Source organism: Onychostoma macrolepis, chromosome 01, assembly GCF_012432095.1.
Source record: "Onychostoma macrolepis isolate SWU-2019 chromosome 01, ASM1243209v1, whole genome shotgun sequence".
Taxonomy (NCBI): Eukaryota; Metazoa; Chordata; class Actinopteri; order Cypriniformes; family Cyprinidae; genus Onychostoma; species Onychostoma macrolepis.
This window is the reverse complement of record NC_081155.1, coordinates 38,344,216-38,368,088: the sequence shown is the minus strand read 5'-3', so window position 1 is coordinate 38,368,088 and position 23,873 is coordinate 38,344,216. Positions and strand designations below refer to the sequence as shown.

At 35.7% G+C, this 23,873-nt stretch overlaps 2 protein-coding genes across 3 annotated transcripts in view; both read right to left on the bottom strand.

The window, feature by feature from the left end:
- trpc5a (transient receptor potential cation channel, subfamily C, member 5a) overlaps positions 1-18,643 on the bottom strand; it is a 93,406-nt gene extending 74,763 nt beyond the window's left edge. The window contains exon 1 of one of the 2 annotated variants that reach the window (XM_058789947.1): positions 18,622-18,643. The gene's annotated coding sequence lies outside the window, so the exon portion shown is untranslated. Of the gene's footprint in view, positions 1-1,839; positions 1,956-18,621 lie in introns of those variants that run through there. The other variant, XM_058789941.1, reaches the window with a different exon arrangement.
- Positions 18,644-21,324: 2,681 nt separating this feature from the next.
- zgc:174945 (uncharacterized protein LOC793867 homolog) lies at positions 21,325-23,633 on the bottom strand. The gene is made up of 3 exons (XM_058789979.1): positions 23,312-23,633; positions 22,778-23,110; positions 21,325-22,682 (listed from the first exon to the last, which is right to left on the bottom strand). Exons 1-3 carry the CDS (start codon positions 23,379-23,381, stop codon positions 22,576-22,578), a joined length of 510 nt encoding a protein of 169 aa, XP_058645962.1. The 5' UTR covers positions 23,382-23,633; the 3' UTR covers positions 21,325-22,575.
- Positions 23,634-23,873: the final 240 nt, after the last annotated feature.

Sequence of the window (23,873 nt, the reverse complement as noted above, 5' to 3'; positions counted from 1 at the left end):
GAAAATCATGTCAAAAAGAATGATATTTGTTAACAATACCATTACAGTCTAAAACGTTGAACAAACACTGCAGCATTAGGCTCTTTTAGGACTTGTTTTAGAGGATGGAACCCATCACACCATTACAATACAATCTAAAGATGTTAAACCCTATTAACTACCCAGATCATAAATGATGCAACTATCATTTGCATCCTTGTGACAATTTCCTTTAAAATATTACTAAGCTTCCCCAGTTCATTAAGAATCTGCATTAAAAATGCTTCATTTACTGTACATACCTAATAGTGTTGCTCACACCAGTTTTTTTCCCTCAGCTCCCTTGAGGCGATGAGCATGGACAATCTATTGGGACAACCCCTGTCTATCTCCTAACCTCTCTTTCCACACGTACAGTAACAGTGGCCTGGAACAAGTGTATAAATCTTTGATCACAATCTTAAGCCCTCAGAGAGCAGCGGGTATCAATAATGATCCTGTAGCCAGCAGTGCCTTCTTAGCAAGTCTTACATGCATTAAAGAATTTTTTTTTTTTTTTACATAACCATTACAATCTGGCATTTTGAATACAGACAGACTGTTGATTAGTTTGACCAATATTTATCCTGATATTCAGTCTTTTCAACTTATTAGATCTCTGCTATTTGTAAATGATGCCATTTGATTGATCACTATGGAAAAGCAGCCAAAAATTATATTTACAATTGGAGAAACTTATTTAATGCATTGCATCAATGCTTTTAAATGCCACCATCTAGATTGCAAACAGTTTTGAATAAATAATCTTCATCATCATCAATAATAACATTCAATTCGGAATGTATATGCTGTTGTATTATTTCATTCATTATCGTATTTTAAAAAAAAACACACACAAAAATAAAGCAATTAAAAATCTATTCTGCATATTGGTTATTGGATGCTTACATTAAAAAAATAATAATAATAATGCATATTGGTATAGTCACCAAAAATCAATATCGTGTGATCTCGAAGTTGAACTCAAACCAACACTGCAGCATCAAGCATCCATGCAGTAATCAGGATCATTTAAGATTGAATCCCCAATAGACCATTACAACAAAAGATTTAAGTTGTTAGAAGACCCTTTCAGTAAACAGAACATGAATGTTGTGGTAACTCAACCTATTCATGGTCTTAATATTGGCAGTCAAATCTCATAAAGCTTCCCAAATTAATTAAAATCTGCATTAAAAAAACGCTTCATTTACTTTACAGATCAGGTTTGCATGGTCAGTTGCGTGGTATGTCCATTCTTGTTGACCAAACGCACGCACTGACACCTGCAGATGTAGGTAGGAAGGCGCTTGAGCGCTTTCACTTTTGCGACGCATCAAATGATGCTCGACAAAAGACGTTTTAAAACTTCAATGCGAATGTAACGAATCCCCGTATGGCGTCGCTTACCTGATACGCCTTACTATATGGAGATTCAATCGCCCCTCGTATCAAACAAGGGGTCTCTGAGGAAGGTGGTCTTCTTATGTGACAGGGAGTCTGAAATACTATTTATCATTGGCGTCCTCCCGAGATCCTCATATTCCCCATGTAGAGCCAGTGGAACGCGTGCGGCGAATGTACGAGCCTCTTTTCTTTCCTTTATTTTCCTTTCTCACTCTCTCACACATGCATTAACACGCACAGCACAACACGCCCCAGTGGGCTCTCCACGCGTAAACGCCATGAGGAGCATCTCTGACTCCAATGCGCATTTTATCGCTCCTGTACGCGCGGCTTTTTTCAGTGTACTCAACCCAGCGCAGTTCTTACGGCACAGGAATATTAAGGTTTGGCCAGCAGAAAGGCTGTTTAACTCACATTGCCCACGGACGCTAGATACAGGTGGTTTTGCGAATCTCCGACGTCTTCTTCCAAAAGTGCGGAGCGAGGAATATTTCAAAAAAACAAGTGCGTCTCGCACGCGTATGGCGGCATCTTGTCTTCGTATTGGGCTTCGCGGGAGCTGCAAAGATTCCAGCGTTCGCGCGCTGCGGTTGTCATGGTGTCAGACTGAGGGATGCTGCTGTGGCGCTTGATTCTTGACATCACACAACCGTTTGAATTGCTACAACTTTTCTTTTATTGGTTAACACTTACGTGGTTTCCCTTCTTATAATTTAACTCTTAAATGTTGGAGTTAGGGATGACTTTGCAACAATATTCAATTCCTCCTAACTATTGGGATCAATCTGTTCCAGAAATAGATCCATCTATAAATGAAAATTCTGTTATTCCGAATCCGTAGCTATAGACACAAAATTAGATGTTTTGAAGAATGTTTTTGCTGCATTGGATTCTTCCATTTCACAAAACCATATAGTGACCAGGAACTGTCAAGGTCCAAAATAAGCCTCAAAAGGTAGTCCTTTCCAAGACATGTAATGCTTTAAATAGTAATTCTACTATTTAAAATAATAATTATAATAAAATAAAATGCAACCTATTAAAGGAATACTTCATCCAAAAAGGAAACTTTGCTCAAAATGTACCCAGGCCATCCAAGATGTAGATTAGTTTGTTTCTTCATCAGAACAGATTTGGAGAAATTAGTATTACATTAATTGCTCACCAATGGATCCTCTGCAGTGAATGGGTGCCGTCAGATTGAGAATCCAAGCAGCTGATACGAACATCACAATAATCCTCAAGTAATCCACAAGATTCCAGTCCATCAATTAATGTCTTGTCAAGTGAAGAAGCCATGTGTTTGTAAAAATAAAATCTATCATTAAGGCATTTTTTTTTTTTAACTACAAACCATTTAAATAATTGTTTTATTTGTAGTTAGGCTATATATTTTAAATAACTGTAATTTTTGGATATTGACTGGTGGTTCTTCTAGCCGCCTCAAGGCATAGCTGTGATTCACAATACCCATTTTGTCCTTATTAGCTGAGGACCTGAACACAAGAGAAACATTACAGAGTCCCACTGTGATCTCACAATCATCACCATTAAATAGTCATTAAATACATAACTTGTCTCAGCTCAATCCATCATCAAAGGGAAATTTCCCTAATTTTATCAGATGTATTTGGGCTCTCTGCCCTCAACAAAATCTACATCTTTCTCTTGAATTCAAATCTCATTTTTATGTCCTGAAAACACTGAGGGAGGAAAATAAATGCACCATTTCCCTGTTGGAAAAAGCAACACATTGACACATGACAACAGTATGGGCCCTATTTTAACGATCTAAGCGCATGGTCTATAGCGCACAGCGCAGGTGCACTTAGGGCGTGTCCGAATCCATTTTTTCATGACGGGAAAAACGGTAGGCGCGCCCGGCGCATGGTCTAAAAGGGTTGTCCCTATTCTCTTAATGAGTAATGGATGTGTTTTGAGCACGCCCGTGAGCGCACAAATGGACTCAAATGCATTTGCTATTTAATCAACGTGGCGCAGGACGTGAAAATGGAAACTGCGTCGGGCTGAAACTAGCAAAAAACACTTGCGTCGCGCCTGGCGCCGCATTGCGCCGGGTGTAGCCCTGTGATAGGGCCCAATGTGGTAAAATAACTTACCGGATTAAAAGAACAGTTCACCCAACACAACAATGAAAATCTGTTAAAAAGTCGTAAGCAACTGTTTGAACATAAAAACGTCTAAATGATAGATTTGTTTCCTACAAACATGCAGCTTTTCGCTTCACAAATGTTAATTGATGGACTGTAGTAGTGTGGATTTCTTGTGAATTATTGTGATGGTTTTTTTTTGTTTTTTGTATTCATGTCAGGGTATTCAGATTCGGCATTCCACACTACTTTACGATATGATTTTGGAGAGTCTGATATTCTTCATGATATTGTGTTTATAGAAAATTATACAAAAATATAAAGTGTCTGAAATAGCCTACTAGTAATCTCTCCACTTTAATTATTTAACTGTTAATTATGAATGAAATATTTAATCGTTAAGCCAAAAAAAAAAAAAACTTTGATATATCAGGGGGAAAAAAAGTTAAATAAAAAAAAATATTTTTTTAAACAATTTAAAACTAGGTAGTTGGCTTTATTTATTAGTGGTTTATTCAAAATCCACTAGAAGGCTAAAGAACTTGAACAAAACAACTACTTTTGTGGGCTGCCTATATATTTATTGAGTTGATTAGCATTTATATGTACTTAACATGCCAAATTGTTAATGGACAAATTTGTTTATTAAATTTGCATCCAGTGGACCAATGCCTTGTGAAACATGCAAGTGCTGAAGGAAGTGCTGGGTGTTCTGCACTTCCAGTAAAGTAAACAAATGAGTTCTCATGCATTGTCAAAGGAAAGATTAAAATAAAATTAAAATATTTACTCACCCTCAGGCCATCCAAGATGTAAAGTTTGTTCCTTCACTGGAACAGATTTGGAGCAATTTAACATTATATCACTTACTCACCAACGTATCCTCTGCAGTGAATGGGTGCCGTCAGAATAAGAGTCAAAACAGCTAAAAAAAACAAAACAAAAACAAAAACAACACAATGATCCACAAGTAATGCAGATGACTCCAGTCCATCAGTTAACATCGTGTGAAGCAAAAAGCTGCATGAAACAGGTCTGTCATTAAGGTGTTTTTACTTTAAACTGTCGGTTTCGGTCCACTATCCATAATAATGCCTCCTCCAGTGGAAAAGCTCATCCCCTGTTGTCCTCCTGCATTAAAATCCACTGAAATATTTGTTTAGAACTGTTTTCATCTTTAAACAGTGCTTGGTCTGTAAACATTTCTCTCCTGATTTAGATGAGGCAACTTCTTATGTAAAGCAGGTACTCATATTTTAGCTGGAAGTGAAGTTTTGAAGTTAAAAGTGTCTTAATGATGAACTTGTTTCTTATAAACATGCAGCCTTTTCATTTCACAAGATGTTTACTGACGGACTGGAGTCATGTGGATGCTTGTGGATTATTGTGATGTTTTTATTGGCTGTTTGGACTCTCATTCTGACGGCACCCATTCACTGCAGAGCATCCATTGGTGAGTAAGTGATAATGCTTAATTTCTCCAAATCTGATCAGGGCCCGTATTCACATTTTAAGGCTAAAAGTAGCTCCTAACTTGCCAATTTAGGAGAAAATCTTAAAAATAGTGGGCGTGTCAGTCCTAAATTTAGGACTCCTACATTTTTGCTCTAAGAGTATTTCACAAAAGTGTTTTAGTGCTAAAACTAGCTCCTAAATCTGTGAAACGTTAGGAGTAGTGAAGAGGACTCCTAAGTCACTAAGACCAACTCACAACTATCCTAAAATTTCTGTTGCCGGCAATCTGCCTCAGAATATAAACATTTTAGAAACATTTGATAATGAGCTTTTAAAAAGGTATCACCTTTAGGGTTTGGAGGTTATCCCAACTCCAAATTTTCCATTGATTATATCCTTGTTTTCATTAACCAGTTGGGCAAGAAGTAACAGCAGTTCTTGCATCCAGCTTGGTTTTCTTTTACGTTTGCATGTCTTACTATCAGCCATGATTATTCTACTCTGTTAATTAAAAAGCTGTTTATATGCATATCCGCCACGAGAAGCATACATGCAAGAGGCTGACATTTAGCTGAACCAACCGAACATATACTTGTTTGATTAGCGACACTTAGCCTGCATTTTAAAATCTTTATTTGAATGTGGCAATTAACATTTCATTTTTAAACCTTTATTTGAATATGGCAACATAATATCGCGCTCTACAATATTTCTATGAATAAATCTCTGACAGAGACTATCAGCCAAACACTGTGTGCATAGTTAGTAAGCATGCTGACATCATCCATAGCAACGAGGTCAACCCCGCCCCCTTACTCTTAGCTTAAGACTGCTCTCTATTCCTTAGTAAAAGTTTGTCTCAGCAGCTTGGTGAATAGGTTTTTTAGAGAAAACTCTTAGCTAAAAACTTTTACTGCTATTTAGGAGAACTCTTAGTGGTAACATAAAATGTTTTGTGAATACAGGCCCAGATGAAGATACAAACTCATCTACCTCTTGGATGGCCTGATAGTAAATACATTTTCAGAAAATATAAACTAGGTAGTTCAGTATCAGAGAGTTTGTTTGTTTGTTTTTTATTAATTTAGGTTTTTCTACTTATTTTTTATTTTTTTGATTCTGTAATTGTTTGTGAAATTTACTAGCAGTGACAATTTTTAATAAGTGAAAAATGTTTCTACACCAAAGGTTTTTCAGTGTATGCCCACATTTAGCTGTTTTCATATTTAGCTGTGGTAATTTCAGGTTTTACTGATTGCATTCAGTCCAGGCGAAACATAATTACAAACCATAAAAGGGCAAAAGGTTTCTGTGAAGGTATAAGGTATATGGCTGGCTGTGGGTTAGAGGATACAAAATTTAATTAGTGCAGTATAAAAACAGTGTGAATGTATGCAAAAAGACCCCACCTTGATTGACAAACAAATGTGTGTTACTTAAATGCAGGATATAAGCTCCTACTTTTAACAACTCTTTTCCGGTTGGAAAACTGTGCTCTGTAGTAAATCCAGGGATTATTTCTATTTTTAGTTGTATTTTTGCAAGATGAATTTTGCAGTTTGCTGCAGTATTACTTAATTTGGTGAAAGAGAAATATTGGTAGCACTTTATTTTACAGTACGTGTACTTCCCTGGTACATACAGGCAAATGATTGGTAACACAAGGTACTTACCTGAAGTGTATGGTAACAAATAAGAAACACGGCTGTACTTAATGCATGGTAATTAGTTTGTACATACAGACAAGTGTGGGTAATAACGGTCACTTACAGGTAGTACCTGTACATGGTAACTAATTAGATACTTTACTGTACTTACTAATGTATATACATGGTAAATATGTAGTACTTACGGACAAGTGGGTACAAACAGGCACGTCCTTACAGTATCCGTACATGGTAACTAATAAGACACATTACTGTACATATGTACATGGTAAATGTGTAGCACCTATGGAAAAATGTGGTATGTGGTAACAAACAATACTAAGTGCATATTGTACTTGGTGTACACGTGGTAAATATGTAGTACTTACGAACAAGTGTGTATTATAACGGTCACTTTCAGTGTCAGTATATGGTAAATAATAAGACACATTACTATACTGACTAATGGTATATACATGGTAAATGTGTAGTACTTAAGTGTGGTTAATAACAGGCACAAACATACAGTGTATGTTCATTATAACTAATGTGAAATGATATGTGCTTGCCAAAACTTTGACAATTTATGGATGTCTATAAGTTCAAGTCCTCCTGGTACATGCTGTGGAAGTTGGTTGGGAACACGGCAGTAACTGTGGAGCACTGCATAGTGTCTTAGCAGGCACAGTCCTTTTAAATAGGGATTTTGACACATGACAATCAGGAGTTGCAAGTGAGTCTGGTAGCTACTGTATAATTCCAAAATAAAATCTGTCTTCACACATAAATATCAGGAATGTACGTCATCAAAAATAGGACTTTCAAACATTTTAAACACTGTTGTGGAGAGCAATTTAGCATTAACAGTCCTACAACCCTGCTGAAAAAAAAACAGTAGAACCCTGCCCAAAACACAATAGAAAATGTAATGGATTTAATGGTTTTAATGGGAATTGCATTGGTTTTAATGGAAACTATAATGGTGTCTACTGGTATGTGATGGATTCTATTGGTGCACTCTCAGAAATAAAGGTACAAAAGCTGTCACTGGGGCGGTACCTTTTCAAAAGGTACATTTTTGTACCTATTAGGTTCAAATATGTACACTTTAAGTACTAATATGTACCTTTAAGGTACCAAAATGGACCCTTTAGGTACAAACATGTACCTTCTGAAAAGGTACCGTCCCAGTGACAGCTTTTGTACCTTTATTTCTGAGAGTGTGGGATGTTAAATCCTATTGGAAAAATGCCCAAAACACACTAGAAAAAGGTATTTTGTAATGGTTTTACTGGAAAAAGCTAATGGTTCATAATGGTATTTTAATGGAAACCACTGGAATTTCTGTGATGGTTTCTATTGGGCTTCTATTGTATTGTTTTTTTTAGCAGGGAAGCAATTGTAAAACAGTCCTGTTGATATTCGGTAAGGTTCGGACTTACCAAGAGTACTGTATATACCAAGTACAGTATGTGTCTTGTTTGTTACCACATAATACCACATTTTTCCATAGGTGCTACACATTTACCATGTACATATCAATAGTATGTGCAGTAATGTGTCTTATTGGTTACCATATATGGATACTGTAAGGACGTGCCTGTTTGTACCCACTTGTCCGTAAGTACTACATATTTACCATGCATATACATTAGTAAGTACTCACTAAAAATAGTTGGGTTAAAAATGACCCAACAGATAACCCAATGGTGGGTTACTATAGCACCTACCTAATGTTGGGTTATTTTAACCCAATGGATTGGGTAATAAGTTTTACCCAATGCATTGGGTTATAAAATAACTAATTTGTTGGGTTATTTGGCCAAAATGTTTTAACCATCCTGGTATTATTATTATTATTATTATCATCATCATCATCATTATTATTATTGCTATGTAAATAAATAATAATGTACAGCATACAAATATATGGAAAATGCTTTATTTCCATTACATTAAAAGTTGCAAATACTTCTATTAAATTAAATGACTGGTTGAAATTGTGTTATTAATTATTTCCTTATCACATTAGGTTATATGCAATTGTTTCAGTTTACAAGATAAATATAAATTCACAAACAAACAGAACAAAGCTAATACAGACAATGCAATTACAGCTGCAACAGGTTTGGGATACTCAATGTTCCAAATGTAAAATAATTTAAAGCATGTATCAACTGCTTGTAAAAAAGACGGCCTTGCTTCAGTGCCATTTCTCCCACAATAATGAAGGCTTGATTATGAGGGAATTGCCTTGGTTGCTCCTCCTCCTTCAAATACAGAATTAAATTTGTTCCGACCTTTAAACAGATATTTAAAATGGTAAATATGCACACATACATCGGATCAAATAATACCCAAAAATGTATTGTCATAAATGATGAACTTACCCACTTTGTATGGCAATGAAGGAGGATATCTGGCAGGGTTTTACTGCAACTTTAATGCAATCTCCAAGACCAACTTAAATAGAAAAAACAATAGATTAAACTCCAAACATGAATGGGGGGAGGGGTCTTTTCTAAGCCATGGTAGCAGTTTTTCATTTGATTTCTTACTGTTGTAATAATGGATTAATATCTGTTATATATCAATTTGATTAGCCGAGTGTTCCAAGAGTTGTGTTTGTATCATTGTAGACAGGTGTGCGAATTTTTGCTAGTGGGTGGTAATGTGAGTGTATCAATGACATACTGAATGAAATTTAAGTTATGTAAAAGCTATATCACACTCGTAATCGTGCTGTTAGACTCTATATCAGCAGGCTGTGGTTATCTGTGGCCTCATACATGATCTAGAGCAGGGCTCCTCAAATCTGGACCTCGAGATCCACTTTCCTGCAGAGTTTAGCTGTAACCCTAATCAAACACACCTGAACATGCTAATCAATGTCTTCAGGATCATTAGAAAATCACAGACAGGTGAGTTTGATCAGGGTTGGAGCTAAACTCTGCAGTGGATTGGACCTCCAGGGTAAGATTTGAGGAACCCTGATCTAGAGTCTAATGCCAAATTCACACTATAAAGATGGCACAAAAGCACTTCTGAAAGTGGCATTTATGTGTCTTTACAATACTGTTTAATGCCTCTCAGAAGGGCATAAATGCATTTACAGAATTACAAGCGCATACTCAGATTCTGAAACGGGTCAGAGCTGGAATTTAGTTTACCTTTTATGCTGCATTGCATCTATACAGTGAATTTTGAGCTGGCACAAGCAGCCTTAAAGGAGAAGTCCACTTTCAGAATTCAAATTAAGTACAAAGAAATTAAGTTTATTGAGGAAAACAATCCAGGATTTTTCTCCATATAGTGGACTTCTATGGTGGCCAACAGGTTGAAGGTCCAAACTGCAGTTTGAATGCAGCTTCAAAGGGCTCTATACAATCCCAGCCAAACAATAAGAGTCATTTTTCTTAAAAAAAAACAAACATTTATCTACTTTTTAACCACAAATGCTTGTCTTACACTAGCTCTGTGATGCGCATGTGTGTCTTCATGCATTACGTAATCATGTTGAAAAAAGGTCACGTATGGTTAGTTCTTCATGTGTGTACTCCGGTTCAAAAAGTTAGGGTAGGGCGAAGAACTCCCATCTAATTTTCTCCTCCAACTTCAAAATCGTCCAACATTGTTGTTTTACCTTTTTTGTAAAGGGCATTTGATTTTCTTTGCACGTTCACTTTGTAAACACTGGGTCGGTACTTCCACCAATGTCATGCATGTGTGATTATGTAATGTGTGAGGTTGAGCTAGTTCAAGACAAGCATTTGTGGTTAAAAAGTATATAAATGTTTATTGTTTTAAGAAAATGACTGATCATTTCGCTAGACAAGACCCTTATTCCTTGGCTGGGATCATGTAGAGCCCTTTGAAGCTGCACTTAAACTGTAGTTTGGACCTTCAAACCATTGGCCACCATGGGGGGTGAGTAAATTATCAGGAAATTTTTATTCTGTAAGTAAACTTCTCCTATAACTCAGCTATGTAAAACACCTTCACAGTACTCTTGTTTGTGTGAAATTGCTCAAAGGAATAGTTCACCCAAAAATGAAACTTTTGCCATTATTTAATCAACCTGAAGTTGTTCCTGTAGCTCAAATAGTAGAGCATGGCGCTAGCAACGCCAAGATCATGGGTTTGATTCCCAGGGAAAGCAAGAGCTGATAAAATGTAAAAACTGTAACTTGAATGCAATGTAAGTCGCTTTGGATAAAAGCGTCTGCTAAATGCATAAATGTAAATGTAAATGTAAATGTTCCAAACCTGTATGAGTTTCTGTCTTCTGTTGAACACAAAAGATTTTGTAGAATGTGTTTTTATTAATACTATGAAAGTAAAATATATTTTGTGTTCAGCAGAAAAATTAAACTCATAGAGATGTGGAATAACATGAGGACGAATAAATGAGAAAAAAAGTTTTATTTTTGGGTGAAATAACCCTTTAAGTGTGTGTTGGTGTGCTTGTCAGTACATAATGTAAAATATTACAATTTGGCATGAAATACAGAGCAGGGTTTTCTCACCAGAAGAAATATCCGGAAGATCCAACCAAGGCTCTCTTCATCTCTCCATGCCCTTTAGAGCTCAAAGTCTATCTATCCCTGACATGTGGGTATAATATACCTTAGTCCAGAGTAATCTAAAATTAACAAAGAAATGGAACAGTTAAAATCAAACATTAACATAAGATGACTACATTTCCTACTTCAGTGTTCAAAATATAATTAAAATCTCACTTGTTATTATCTATCAATTGAAAAACAGAGACATGCATTTTTTTATGGTTTTGTGGGTTCCATATATTATTCTAATTAACTAACTGGTTTTAATACAGTACACCAAAAATCACACTATGAAAAATATTAAACATAAATCATTCCAAATAGCAAACAGATTAAAACAGTACTACATTATTACAAGGTTATGACTTCACACAAACACATTACAAAAATAAATATGAGAACATGATAAATAAAACAAATATAAACTACTTAACAAATATTCTAAACAAGTTCTAGTGTACAATCATATTTTCATTTTCACAAACTGTTACATGCAGTGCATATATAATACAAACTTTTTGAACTTTTCAAATGTGATTATATGTTTGTGCTTTTGGAAATTAATCTTTAATTCGCCTTATTATTTTGCATTTAAACCTCTTTTTGAGCATAAAATGTAATTACATTCTGAAAATGTAATAGTTGCATGTCCAATTATTTAGTTGTATTTTCATTTATCCACATCAGTGCGCACTTTCATCCAAGTGGTATAGTTAAGACGTATGAGGTTTTAACAGTGGACATTTCAGTAACGTTTACAATTGTGTAAAATCCAGCATCCTGTTCAGACCCTAATATGGTACATACAGTCAGTTTTAATTTAATTTAACATTAACAGTTTGTATGTGACTATACCTTGAAACCGATAACGGTATCTTTTGATAATTGATGATAACAATGCACCGCTCTCTTCCATGTTCAGTTCTTCGTGGCTGAAGAAGCGGCGCGTGTAATCAGTGTAGCTCGCAGCGCCCTCTGTTGGTGAAAATAATCACTACACGATTGCTCTGGTAACCAGCAACTTAGAGAGAATAAAATGCTTAATTTCTGCGTGTTTCATGGTGTTTTAATTTTACACTGTAGTTTCCTGGGGAAAGGACATTAAATTTGAATAAAAAGGCGACATACCTTCAGTCAGAGTGGACGCGACACCACGGAAGAGGCTCCGCTGGTCTTCAAGGTGAGCGCTTCTGCCTAATATCTGAAATGTATGTAAAAAAAAAAAAATTCCCCCAAAATTGTCGAGACGAACAGAAAAAGTAAGGAAACCGTTTTTTATACGTTTGAAATCGATCTGCTACAAGCGCTCGTGTCGTTAGTCAAGAGTGCAGAAAAAAACGGATTAAAGTTTCAGTCGACAGGGGAGATGTAAACAAACTCGTAGGAAAAACAGAAATATTATTGTGTAAGGGCATGAAGACACTTTGTAACGAAAAACATTACGCACACATATTAATTTACCACTGTATCATCTGTCGCAGCTGCACCAATCGACCGTTGAATTTAAATTTTAACCCAACTGGTTGCGTTGTTGTTGAAATAACCCAATAAACATAGGAATAACCCAACAAAGCGACCCAACATGTTTAACCCAGATATTGGGTACAGTAAATAACCCAACGTTTTTTAAAGTATCTAATTAGTTACCATGTACGGGCACTACCTATAAGTGACCGTTATTACCACACTTGTCTGTATTTACAAATTAATTATACCATGCATTAAGTACAGCCGTGTTTCTTATTTGTTAGTACATACACTTCAGGTAAGTACCTTGTGTTACCACTCATTCGCCTGTAGGTACAAGATATTTACCATGTATGTACCAGGGAAGTACATGTACTGTAAAATAAAGTGCTACCGAAATATTTTACCCAGTGGTTAAGTTGAAAAATAAGTTTGCAATACACTCAGTGAAATGACGAATACTTCAAATGCTTTCGTCCTGGGGAATGTTTATTACTGCAATAAAAGCACCTCAGTGCATAAGTACACTTATCTATGAACATCCACATGTAGCAGTTGTTTCTACCCAGTTCCCTCTCCATCTATTCAAGTAATAATAAATTATAAATTTGCTCCCTTTTCACAAAGGAATAGGCCATTCTTCCTCCTTACATCTACTGCAAGCTATTGTCCAATCGGAAGAAATTCTACTGAGGTTTCATTATCCATAGATGGTGCTTTGTTGGAAACATAACATTATAGACTGTCAGATTTAATGGAACTCAGCACATATTATTCATTGTGTTCAGTGAATATTTTTTGAAAATTCATATATTTTATTCATTAGCGTCAGTGATAAGGAAGTAGGAAGTTACATGCACAGTGTCCCTCGGAAGACACTGAAGGCACACTTAAATCGCCTGAATCTTGCTGCTTTAAAATAGGTATCCCTTGATTTTATATTTTGCTAAAGAAAGATAGTATAAGCAAACACTCCAGAAAAGCTCTCTTTTATTTGCAAATTGCACTTTGTTTGAAACTGTATCTAATGGAACTGACATTGTATATTGTATATGTGTGCTTTAGAAGTATTCTTTTTGAAATACCACATCCAATCAACACAAATGTGATCCTGGACCACAAAACCAGTCATAAGCTATAGGTATTTTTGTAGCAATAGCCAACAATACATTGTATGGGTCAAAATGATTGATTTTACTTTTATGCCAAAAATCATTAGGATATTAACTAAAGATCATGTACCATGAAGATATTTTGTGAATTTCCTACCATAAATATATCAAAACTTAATTTTTTATTAGTAATATGCATTGCTAAGAACTTAATTTGGACAACTTTAAAGGCAATTTTCTTTTCTTATTTTTTTGCACCCTCAGATTCCAGATTTTCAAATAGGTGTATCTCAGCCAAATATTGTCCTATATCCTAACAAACCATACTTAGGTGGAAAGCTTATTCAGCTTTCAGATAATGTATAAATCTCAATTTCAAAAAATTGTTCACCCAAAATTGAACATTTGCTGAAAATGTACTCACCCTCAGACCATCCAAGATGTAAATTAATCTGTTTATTCAACAGAACTGATTAGGAAACATTTGTCATTATCATTTACTCACTAATGGATATTTTTCAGTGAATGGGTGCCATCAGAATGAGATGTTCTGATGAAGAAACAAACTGATCTGGGAGTGAAGAAATGTTAATATTTTTGAGAGAATTATTCCTTTATAATATGGTTTACTCAGCCTGTTCTGATGAAGAACAGTCAAACTGATCTGAAGGTGAAGAAATGTTCATTCTTGAGAGAACTTTTCCTTTAAATATATGGTTTACACTCCCTTTGGATTTATTATTTTAAACATCCTGATAATATATTATGGCAATTTATCCACAGTTGCTTGCTACAAGCATTCCCGGAAATGAATAATTGATATAGAGCTTAAAATGATTCCACTAAAATAAAACCCACACCTCCACTACCTCTCCTCTCTGATTATGAGCCACATTAACAATGGACAAGCCCTCCTTGCTCATTTGACAAAGTGATGTATTTGAAATGCACTGGACGGCTCTATTAAATAATACATTAAACCTGGGTGTAATTTGGATGCATGTAAAGTGGGGCTAGAACTGGTGGAATGAGATTGGTTTATCACACTGACATCTAATTACAAATAAATGAGAGGGTGAGCGAGTGTTTATAGATTCCTCAGAATGACAACCAAATATACACATGGCAGTGGATTTACCTCAGTCAACAGTTTAGTGAAAAGGTTTAGGGACCGTATTAATAATTTTAGTCAAACTGCTGCTTAACCAATGCGAATTTATGAAACACAGTCTATAAAAAGGTTTACTTTTTAAAGCAATGCATTTTTATACTGAAAATGAATTTTCATTGAGACTAGATGTTGTTATCATCACTTTGGTCTGAGCTGGGTTAAATAAGAAATAATATGTAAAACATTACTCATCAAGTTTAAATATACTACTTCTTAAACTTGAAATTTGAATCTATACCAGTAAGTGTTGTATATATGAAAATGTGATAAACAAACAAATCAACTTCAATATGCTTAAAGTTAAATTGGTTTTATGTATGACTAAAACAGCTTTAAAATTCATATCGCTTGGCATTTTAAGGCAATAGTGATCTTTACTGGGGACACAAAAGGTACTGAATACTAGGAATGACCGATATAGGTTTCTGTCCCATTGGTTTCTAGTAATTTGAATACCAGTATTATTTTTTGCCTGTACTTTTTCGTGACATAAGCAGAGCACTGTGAAATGTCCGCTGTATCCCTGTTTGTTCTGCCAGTAATTTGAAAACAAAAAAGGAGATTGTTTTTCAAGACGCAATGTCGTTCAAGGGGAAGTATGGGAAGATAGATAGATAGATAGATAGATAGATAGATAGATAGATAGATAGATAGATAGATAGATAGATAGATAGATAGATAGATAGATAGATAGATAGATAGATAGATAGATAGATAGTGAGTTTGACAGACAGACAGACAGACAGACAGATAGATCTAGTCATTTTGGTATTGAGTGACCAGCAGAAAATGACGGAGGGAGTTTTCGGTGTTTTCTTAAGAAGAATAACTAAAAATGAAATCACAGAATTACCTGGCATAGTACTTGGATAAGGTCACCACGAAGGAAGAACTAAATAGGGAGAGAGACTGACAGGAAAAGAAAGAGGAAGTCAACGGACCATACAAGCCGTAAAAGGCCATTAAATCTCACATCTCTTGAAAGCCACTAAACCTCCAATGATAGAACGTAAAACGTGGTTGTCATCTGCCACTTTACCACCTCATGACCATGAATAATTTTATTCCAAACTCATTTAATAGCTCATCAGATCTTTTCCAGGTTGCGTGTACTTGGTTATGTAAAATACTGATGTTAAATTCTCCCCCAACCTGTCAACCGTATCATCTCAGGCAGAAGTGCAATGCTCACACAGCCTTAGAAGGTTTATTATGGCCACAAAAGGAACACTTTTAATTACTGAGTCCATGAGTTGAATTCATCACAGAAAAATAGGGAAATATTGTGTTTTCCAGTGACTTCTAGAAGACATCTGATATAAGATATACTGTATATCCAGTAGATGGCAGTATTTCTTAATCTGCACATATTTTGCATGTCTATTTAGATTTTGTTTTATCTTTATGTTTTAACTGAAAAAAAAGTGTACCAGATGCTTTGAGGTAAACTATACATCCTAATACTGGTGTACTGAATTGCTTGCATACCATCACCAGTGCAGACATACTTTTATGATGTTGCATTGTTATGCAAATTAGCATTCTGTGACTTTTGGTAGTAATAATTATTGACTGTTACATTGGCAACTGTATCACATGTCCACGGTCAAATGCAAAAAAAAAAAAAAAAAGTGCATTGCACTGCGTGTGTCTTCACTGAGCTCATGAGTTTGTCTCTGCACTAGGTAACTTATGTCTTATTCAACACATTTGTCCAGTAAAGCATTTTTTACACCTTTAGAGGCTCATCTATTGTTTGGCAAGATGAGCTTGGTTTTAGTTTCAGCCACAAGCCTGGACCACTGCGCTGAAATGTTCCATTGCAGTTAAAAGTAATGTAGCATAAGAAGTCATTTAACAGGCTGCGCAATGCATTATCCCTTTCACAAAATAAAGTGATAGTCTAATAAATCTCAATTTTGTACAGCAGTGCATTTATGGCAACAATTAGAGAAAAAAGAATCATCAGGTAACCAACTACTTTTAGGTACGTATGCCATCACATTGTAAGAACTTAAGACTTTAGATCAAGTCTAGAATACAAGAAAAGTCCAGTTGGTCACATATTTCATAAGTTGATACAGTACCTTGTATTGCTCTATACTGAAAACACAATGTCATTTAATAACGCCATAATAATAACAATAATAATAATAATATTGCGCTGAGTGCTAGCGCAGTCTGCCTTTTTCTAGACCAGACAAAGCATCCCTTTTTCAATATATATATATATATATATATATGTATGTATATGTGTGTGTGTGTGTGTGTGTGTGTATATATATAAAAAAAATTATATATAGTATTGCAAGATATTTTGACTTTTTCTGACAGAATTCTGACTTTCGTGCAATTCTGAGTTCATAGCATGAAAGTCTGACCTTTTTTCCTCTAAACTATGAGTTTAGATATTGAAAATTCTTTTTTTATTTTTTTATTAAGTAATTGGGACTTTTTATCTCACAATTCTGAAATCAGTTCTCAGAATATCTCACAATTCTGCGTTAATCTCCCACTGACATTTGCATGGCTTTACATTTGATTAATTCATAAATTCACAAATGTATCAGCCTGAAAATTTAAAATAACAGTATGAATATTATCTGTGTATCATACAGTTATTCTTTGTTATCAAAATATTTTGACAGTGATAAAAATATGTATTAATGCAAAGGAATACTATTCAGTAATGTAAACATAATAGGCTAAATAAATACTAGTCAAGAAATTCTTGATTTCTTTAAGGAACACAGTTTAGAACTCAGAAGTTCATATTAACAAAGGTCATGAGCGAATAAAATTGGTTATGCTGTTTGTCAGGCCACAATATGCTTCATGTTGTAACCCCTAAATTAAAATGGTTTTATTTGTGTCAAAAATATTATTTAGAATGAGAGAATGAGCTTTATTGCCAGGTATGTTTACACATACAAGGAATTTGTTATAGTGTTATAGTGACAGAACTAATATCTGTACATAAAATCCATGATAACAGATTTAGCATGACTGAACTAACCTGACTGCATTACGCAGAAAGTAAGAACAGCTGTGAAATATAATCATTTGAAATATATAGCACTCCTTTAAAACCTTAGTAATTAGATATATTCATTTTGACTGAGGGAGTTTTCAGTGTTTTCTCAAGATAGAAGACTAACTAAAAATGAAATCACAGAATTACCTGGCCTAGTTCTTGGATAAGGTCACCATGAAGGGAGAACTAAATAGGGAGAGACACTGACAGGAAAAGAAAGAGGAAGTCAACGGACCGTACGAGGCACTTAATCTCACATCTCTCGAAAGCCACTAAATCGCCAATTATAGAATGTAAAGAGTGATTGTCATCTGTCACTTTACCCCCTCATAATGACAATGTATCACTTTATTCCAAACTCATTTAAAAGCTCATCAGACCTTGTTTATGTTGCGTGTGCTTGGTTATATAAAATAGCCTACTGATGTTAAATTCTCCTCCAACCTGTCAACCGTATCATCTCAGGCAGAAATGCAATGCTAACACAGCAGGTTTATTATGGCCACAAAAGGAACACCTTTAATCAGGCTACTGGGTGCATGAGTTGAATACATCAAAGAAAGGAGAGAAATCAACCTGGTCTCATAAAAATACGTACCTCTGCGCACTTTTTTGTGCGACACCGTTTTACGTACCTTCCTGCACGTTTCGCCGCAGTTTCAAATAGAAATGTCCACTGAGTGGCGCTAAAACACAGGTTCAATATGTAAACCCTGGCGCGTTTTTATTACGTACATATTGGTACGTATTGCTGTTTTTTTTTTTATTACGTTGCTTCAGATACGTATTGCGACGGTTCAGAATTCAAATATCCTTGGACTGTCGGAGCCTGTCCTCCAACAAAACGACCCTATAGGTCGTTTGTGCAAGCCCTTATTACGACCTATATTTACGTTTTAAAGTTAAGCGCCCTCTAGCGCGCGTAAAAATAATGACAGTCTCGTGTTGCGTCTGTCGTCATGATATGACGTATGACTGTCATTACCAATCAAAATGCGTGTTTATTTAAATGCAATATGTGGACTTTTTACACCGATCTCACAGTATTCGTACATATTTTACTAGGTGGCTAATTCGTACGAATGACCACACCTAACCCTACCCCTAAACCTACCCCTTACAGGAATCATGCAAAATAAGGATTTTTAGTGCACATTTTATGAGCGCGTGCGTTCTCTGGGATCGAACCCATGATCGCGTAATTACATATCGCCGTATAACGCAATGCTCTACCAACCGAGCTACACGAAACCCGAACTATGACGCAGATAAAAGAGTACAAAACATTAATATGAAAATGTCCTGTTGCCGATAGGATAGGGGCGCAATTGTAGCATACGCTCTGATGGGTCGTATTTCAGGGATTTGGACAAACGACCTATACGGGCGTATTGGTTGGAGGACAGGTTGGAGCGAGCCGAGCGTCGCTAAAGGTTAATGCTCTATCGTGTTGGAAATCTGCCCTACACCAAATCCAGCCCTAAACCTACCCGATAGTGTTAACAAATGCAACATTGATATAAAAACGTATTAGCTGATGCAACTGTGCCATTTGAACTTCATTTTATGCAGATTTTAACTGCTTTGTTGAACCGTAGTTACACGGGATTCGAACCGGTGCTTCTCGTCTCGAACAAATTTATCATCTATGAAAACCCATAGATATGAAGCTGGATGTGTGCGATGCTGACGTTCAAACGCATCAGTTTTCAAATCTCCCAGCATATTAATATTGTTTTGAAGTCATAGCATGATATTCTTCAAGTAATTGTGCGAAAATTACGCTTTATTAATCGCAACTCTGTCAATTTGTGTGAAAGTGTTCATTTATTTTGGAAACTGCAGTGATATGTACTTATTGGTACGTATTTCATGTCACGCTAAAAAAGTGCACCTAGGTACGTAAATGCCATGAGACCAGGTAGAGAGAAATATATGTTTTCCAGTGACTTCTGTAAGACACCTGATATCCAGTAGATGGCAGTATTTCAAATAACCCTTAAAAATACCTTGGTTTGCATTCAAATCTGCACTCTTTTTGCATGTCTAAGTAAATTTTGTTTTATGTTTATGTTTTAACTGAAGCATTTACCCAAAAAAGTGTGCCAGATGCCCTGAGGTTACTTACATCCTAAAACTGGTTTAATGGCTTATTTGCATACCATCACCAGTGCAGTAGCTATATAATTTTATGATGTTGCATTGTTATGCAAATTAGTATTCAGCCCCTTTTGGTAGTAATAATTATTGACTGTTACTGTCACATGTCTATTGTCAAATGCAAAAAAAAAAAAATGCATTACACTGCTTGTGCTTTCACTGCTTGTGCTTTCATGACTTTTTCTGAAAATTAGGTAACTGTATGTCTGGTTCACCACATTTGGCCAGTAAAAGCAGTTTTACACCTGTAGAGGCTCATTTTCCGTTTGGCAGGATGAGCTTGGTTTCAGTTTCAGCCACAAGCCTGGACCACTGCACTGAAATGTTCCATTGCAGTTCAAATGAATGTACAACAAATAATTTAACAGAGGCTGTGCAATGCTTTATGCCTTTTACAAAATATAGTAAAAGACAAATAAAACTCAATTTTGTACAGCAGTGTAACAATCTATGGCAACCATTAAAGAAAAAGAAAAAAAGAATCATCAGGTAACCAACTCTATAACAACTTTTTAGCTACATATGCTATCACATTGTAATCCAAGACTTTGGATCAAGTCTAGAATACAAGAAAAGTCCAGTTGGTCACATTAGCAGAGTTATAGAGTGCATTTCATAAGTTGATATCTTGTGTTGCTCTATACCAGGGGTGCCCAACCCTGTTCCTGGAGATCTACCTTCCTGTAGAGTTCAGTTCCAACCCTGATCAAACACACCTGTCTGTAATTATCAAGTGCTCCTTCAGATCCTAATTAACTGGTTCAGTTGTGTTTGATTAGGGTCGGAGCTAAACTCTGCAGGAAGGTAGATCTCCAGGAACAGGGTTGGGCACCCCTGCTCTATACTGAAAACACAATGTCATTTAATGACACCATAATAATAATAATAATAATAATAATATGGTGCTAAATGCTCCACCGTGCACTTGAGAGACAATGACAGACCTTCAGTCTTTGTTACCGGTTCACACGGGTATCTCACAACCACTGCGCATGGGAAATATTTTGTATTAGCCCATAAAAAGAGCAGAATGTAACACCAAAATGACAAACAAATGTGTCCAATTTATTTATGTGCAGTGTTTAAAAAACCCTCACAGCAAATAAGTGCTAAACTGAATGCTACCACATCTGCTGGCAGTGACATATTGCAGCTGAGTACACTCTGACATATAAAATTTATATAAATATTCTTAGTTGCTTGAGAAATCAGCTGACTGGTGAAAACAACCATTATGAAGAACACAGATCACATGTCAGCGAAGTGCTGTTTTAAATTTTCAAGTTGGTCATTTGAGGGAACAAAATCTCAAAATGAACTTGTATTCGGTTTTCACTGGTGGTGGTTTGATACGCAAGTTGTGTTAAATGCTGCATAAGCACTTACAAGATTTAGACCTTGTACAGGAATCATCCATCAACTTTTACTGCTAACGTGCTTATAGCTTTAAATGCATTATTTTCAGCTAGATCAGACAAAGCATCCCTTTTTCAATTTTTCAATTATTTTTATCTTTTTTTTGTTGTTGTTGCAATACGTCACAATTGTGAGATATTCTGACCTTTTCTGATAGAATTCTGACTTTCTCGCAATTCTGAGTCTATAGCATGACAAATCTGACTTTTTGCTCTCTATAATATTAGTTTACATATCGCAGTTGATTTTTATTATTTTTTTCTGAAAGTTATTTTTTCACCACAAAATAAAAACAGTAACTAGGACTTTTTAAACACAATTCTGATTTTATTTAAATTACCTCACAATTCTGCGTTAATCTCCTAATTCTGAATTTTGCATGGCTTTACATTCGATTAAGTCTGAAAATTTTAAATAACAGTATGAATATTATCTGTGTATGATATAGTTATTCTCTGTGACAAAGAGAATTGTATCATGTCTATTGTCAAATGCAAAAAATGCGTTACACTGCTTGTGCTTTCACTGTGTTCATGACTTTGTTTCTGCCTAAGAGTATGACTTGTTCACCACATTTCGCCAGTAAAAGCATTATTACACCTGTAGAGGCTCATCTATTGTTTGGCAAGATGAGCTTGGTTTCATTTTCAGCCACAAGCCTGGACCACTGCACTGAAATGTTGTATTGCAGTTCAAATTAATGTAACACAACAGGTCATTTAGCATACAGGCTGTGCAATGCATTATCCCCTTCACAAAATAAAGTAAAAGTCTAATAAAACTCAGTTTTGTACAGCAGTGTAGCAATTTATGGCAATGATTAAGAAAAAAGAATCATCAGGTAACCAACTCTATAACAACTTTTTAGGTACATAAACTGTCACATTGTAAGAACTTAAACCAAGACCAAGTCTAGAATACAATACAATTGTAACAGTTGGTCACATTAGCAATAACAGTGAATTTCATATGTTGATACCTTGTGTTGCTCCATACTGAAAACACAACGTCATTTAATAACACCTTAATAATAATAATATGGTGCTAAATGCTAGCGCAGCTGCATCTGCCTTTAACTGGCCGCTCCATGTTGAGACCTTCAGACCTTTGTATGGATCAGCTGTAGAAAAAACATCACATTAACAAGTGACACAATCAAGAGCATTGTAATATACAACAACCTAAGAATCAAAATAATGTTTTTTCAGCTCAAACCTGTGATGTTGACAGCCACAAGATGGCCTTTTGCTTGAGTCCCACTGTCGAGACATTTGGCATCACATTGGTAGAGGCCACTGTCTTGAAGTTTCAAGGAACTGATTGTCAGGAAAATGTTCCTCAGCCTGAGCTTCTTTGTTTCTAATTCTGTTTCATTTACTGTGATTAGATATGTGTTCGGATCCATGATGGGCAAAAGCTCATAGCTGTTTGTATACCACCATTTGGCCTCAATGTCGCAATCCTTTTTTCTATACTCCACCGTGCACTTCAGAGACAACGAAAGACCTTCAGTCTGTGTTACCGGTTCACGCGGGTATCTCACTATCACTGCACATGGGAAATATTTTGTATTAGCCCATAAAAAGTGCAAATCAAATCAAAATGAAAAATTACTTCGACCAAAATGACAAACAAATGTGCTAACCTGAATGCTGCTGTGTCTGCTGTCAGTGACATATTGCACTGGAGTAGACTTTGAAATTTTAAATATAAATAAATATTCTTAGTTGAGAATTGAGTGAGACTTACCTGCTGAAGTTGGCTGACTGCAGAGAACAAACATAATAAGAAACGCAACGGTCGGGTGAAAGATCTGCATGTTTATGTGCGCAGTCAGTCAGAGGAAATGGCTAACTTGAATATGGCTACCTAAAGTGTGTCTGAAGCGCTACCACATCAAGATGACTTCCTTTGAACTTTGCAGATGCAGCACCAATGCATCACTTTAGACAGAGGATATGCCTGCTGAAAACAAGGTGTAACAAAGTGCTGTTTCAAAGCTTTGAGTTGGTCATTTGAAGGAACAAAATCTCTACATTTTCTCTGGTGGTGGTTAAATGCAGCACAAGCACTTTACAGTAGGTTTATGCAGTAGGTTTAACAGGAATCATGCATAACTTGATTCATTTTCCCCTTCTGTTCACAATTTGAATAGCTTCCTCTATTCCTTTCACAATCTGCAATGTCATATATTTTTAGTCGTCGTATGTGTCACATTAATTTGTTGATATAATTTACAGTATGTACCCTGCATAAACCTTCTGTGTTTGTCCTGTTTTTTATTTTTTTTATTTTTTTTTTACCTTTTTGG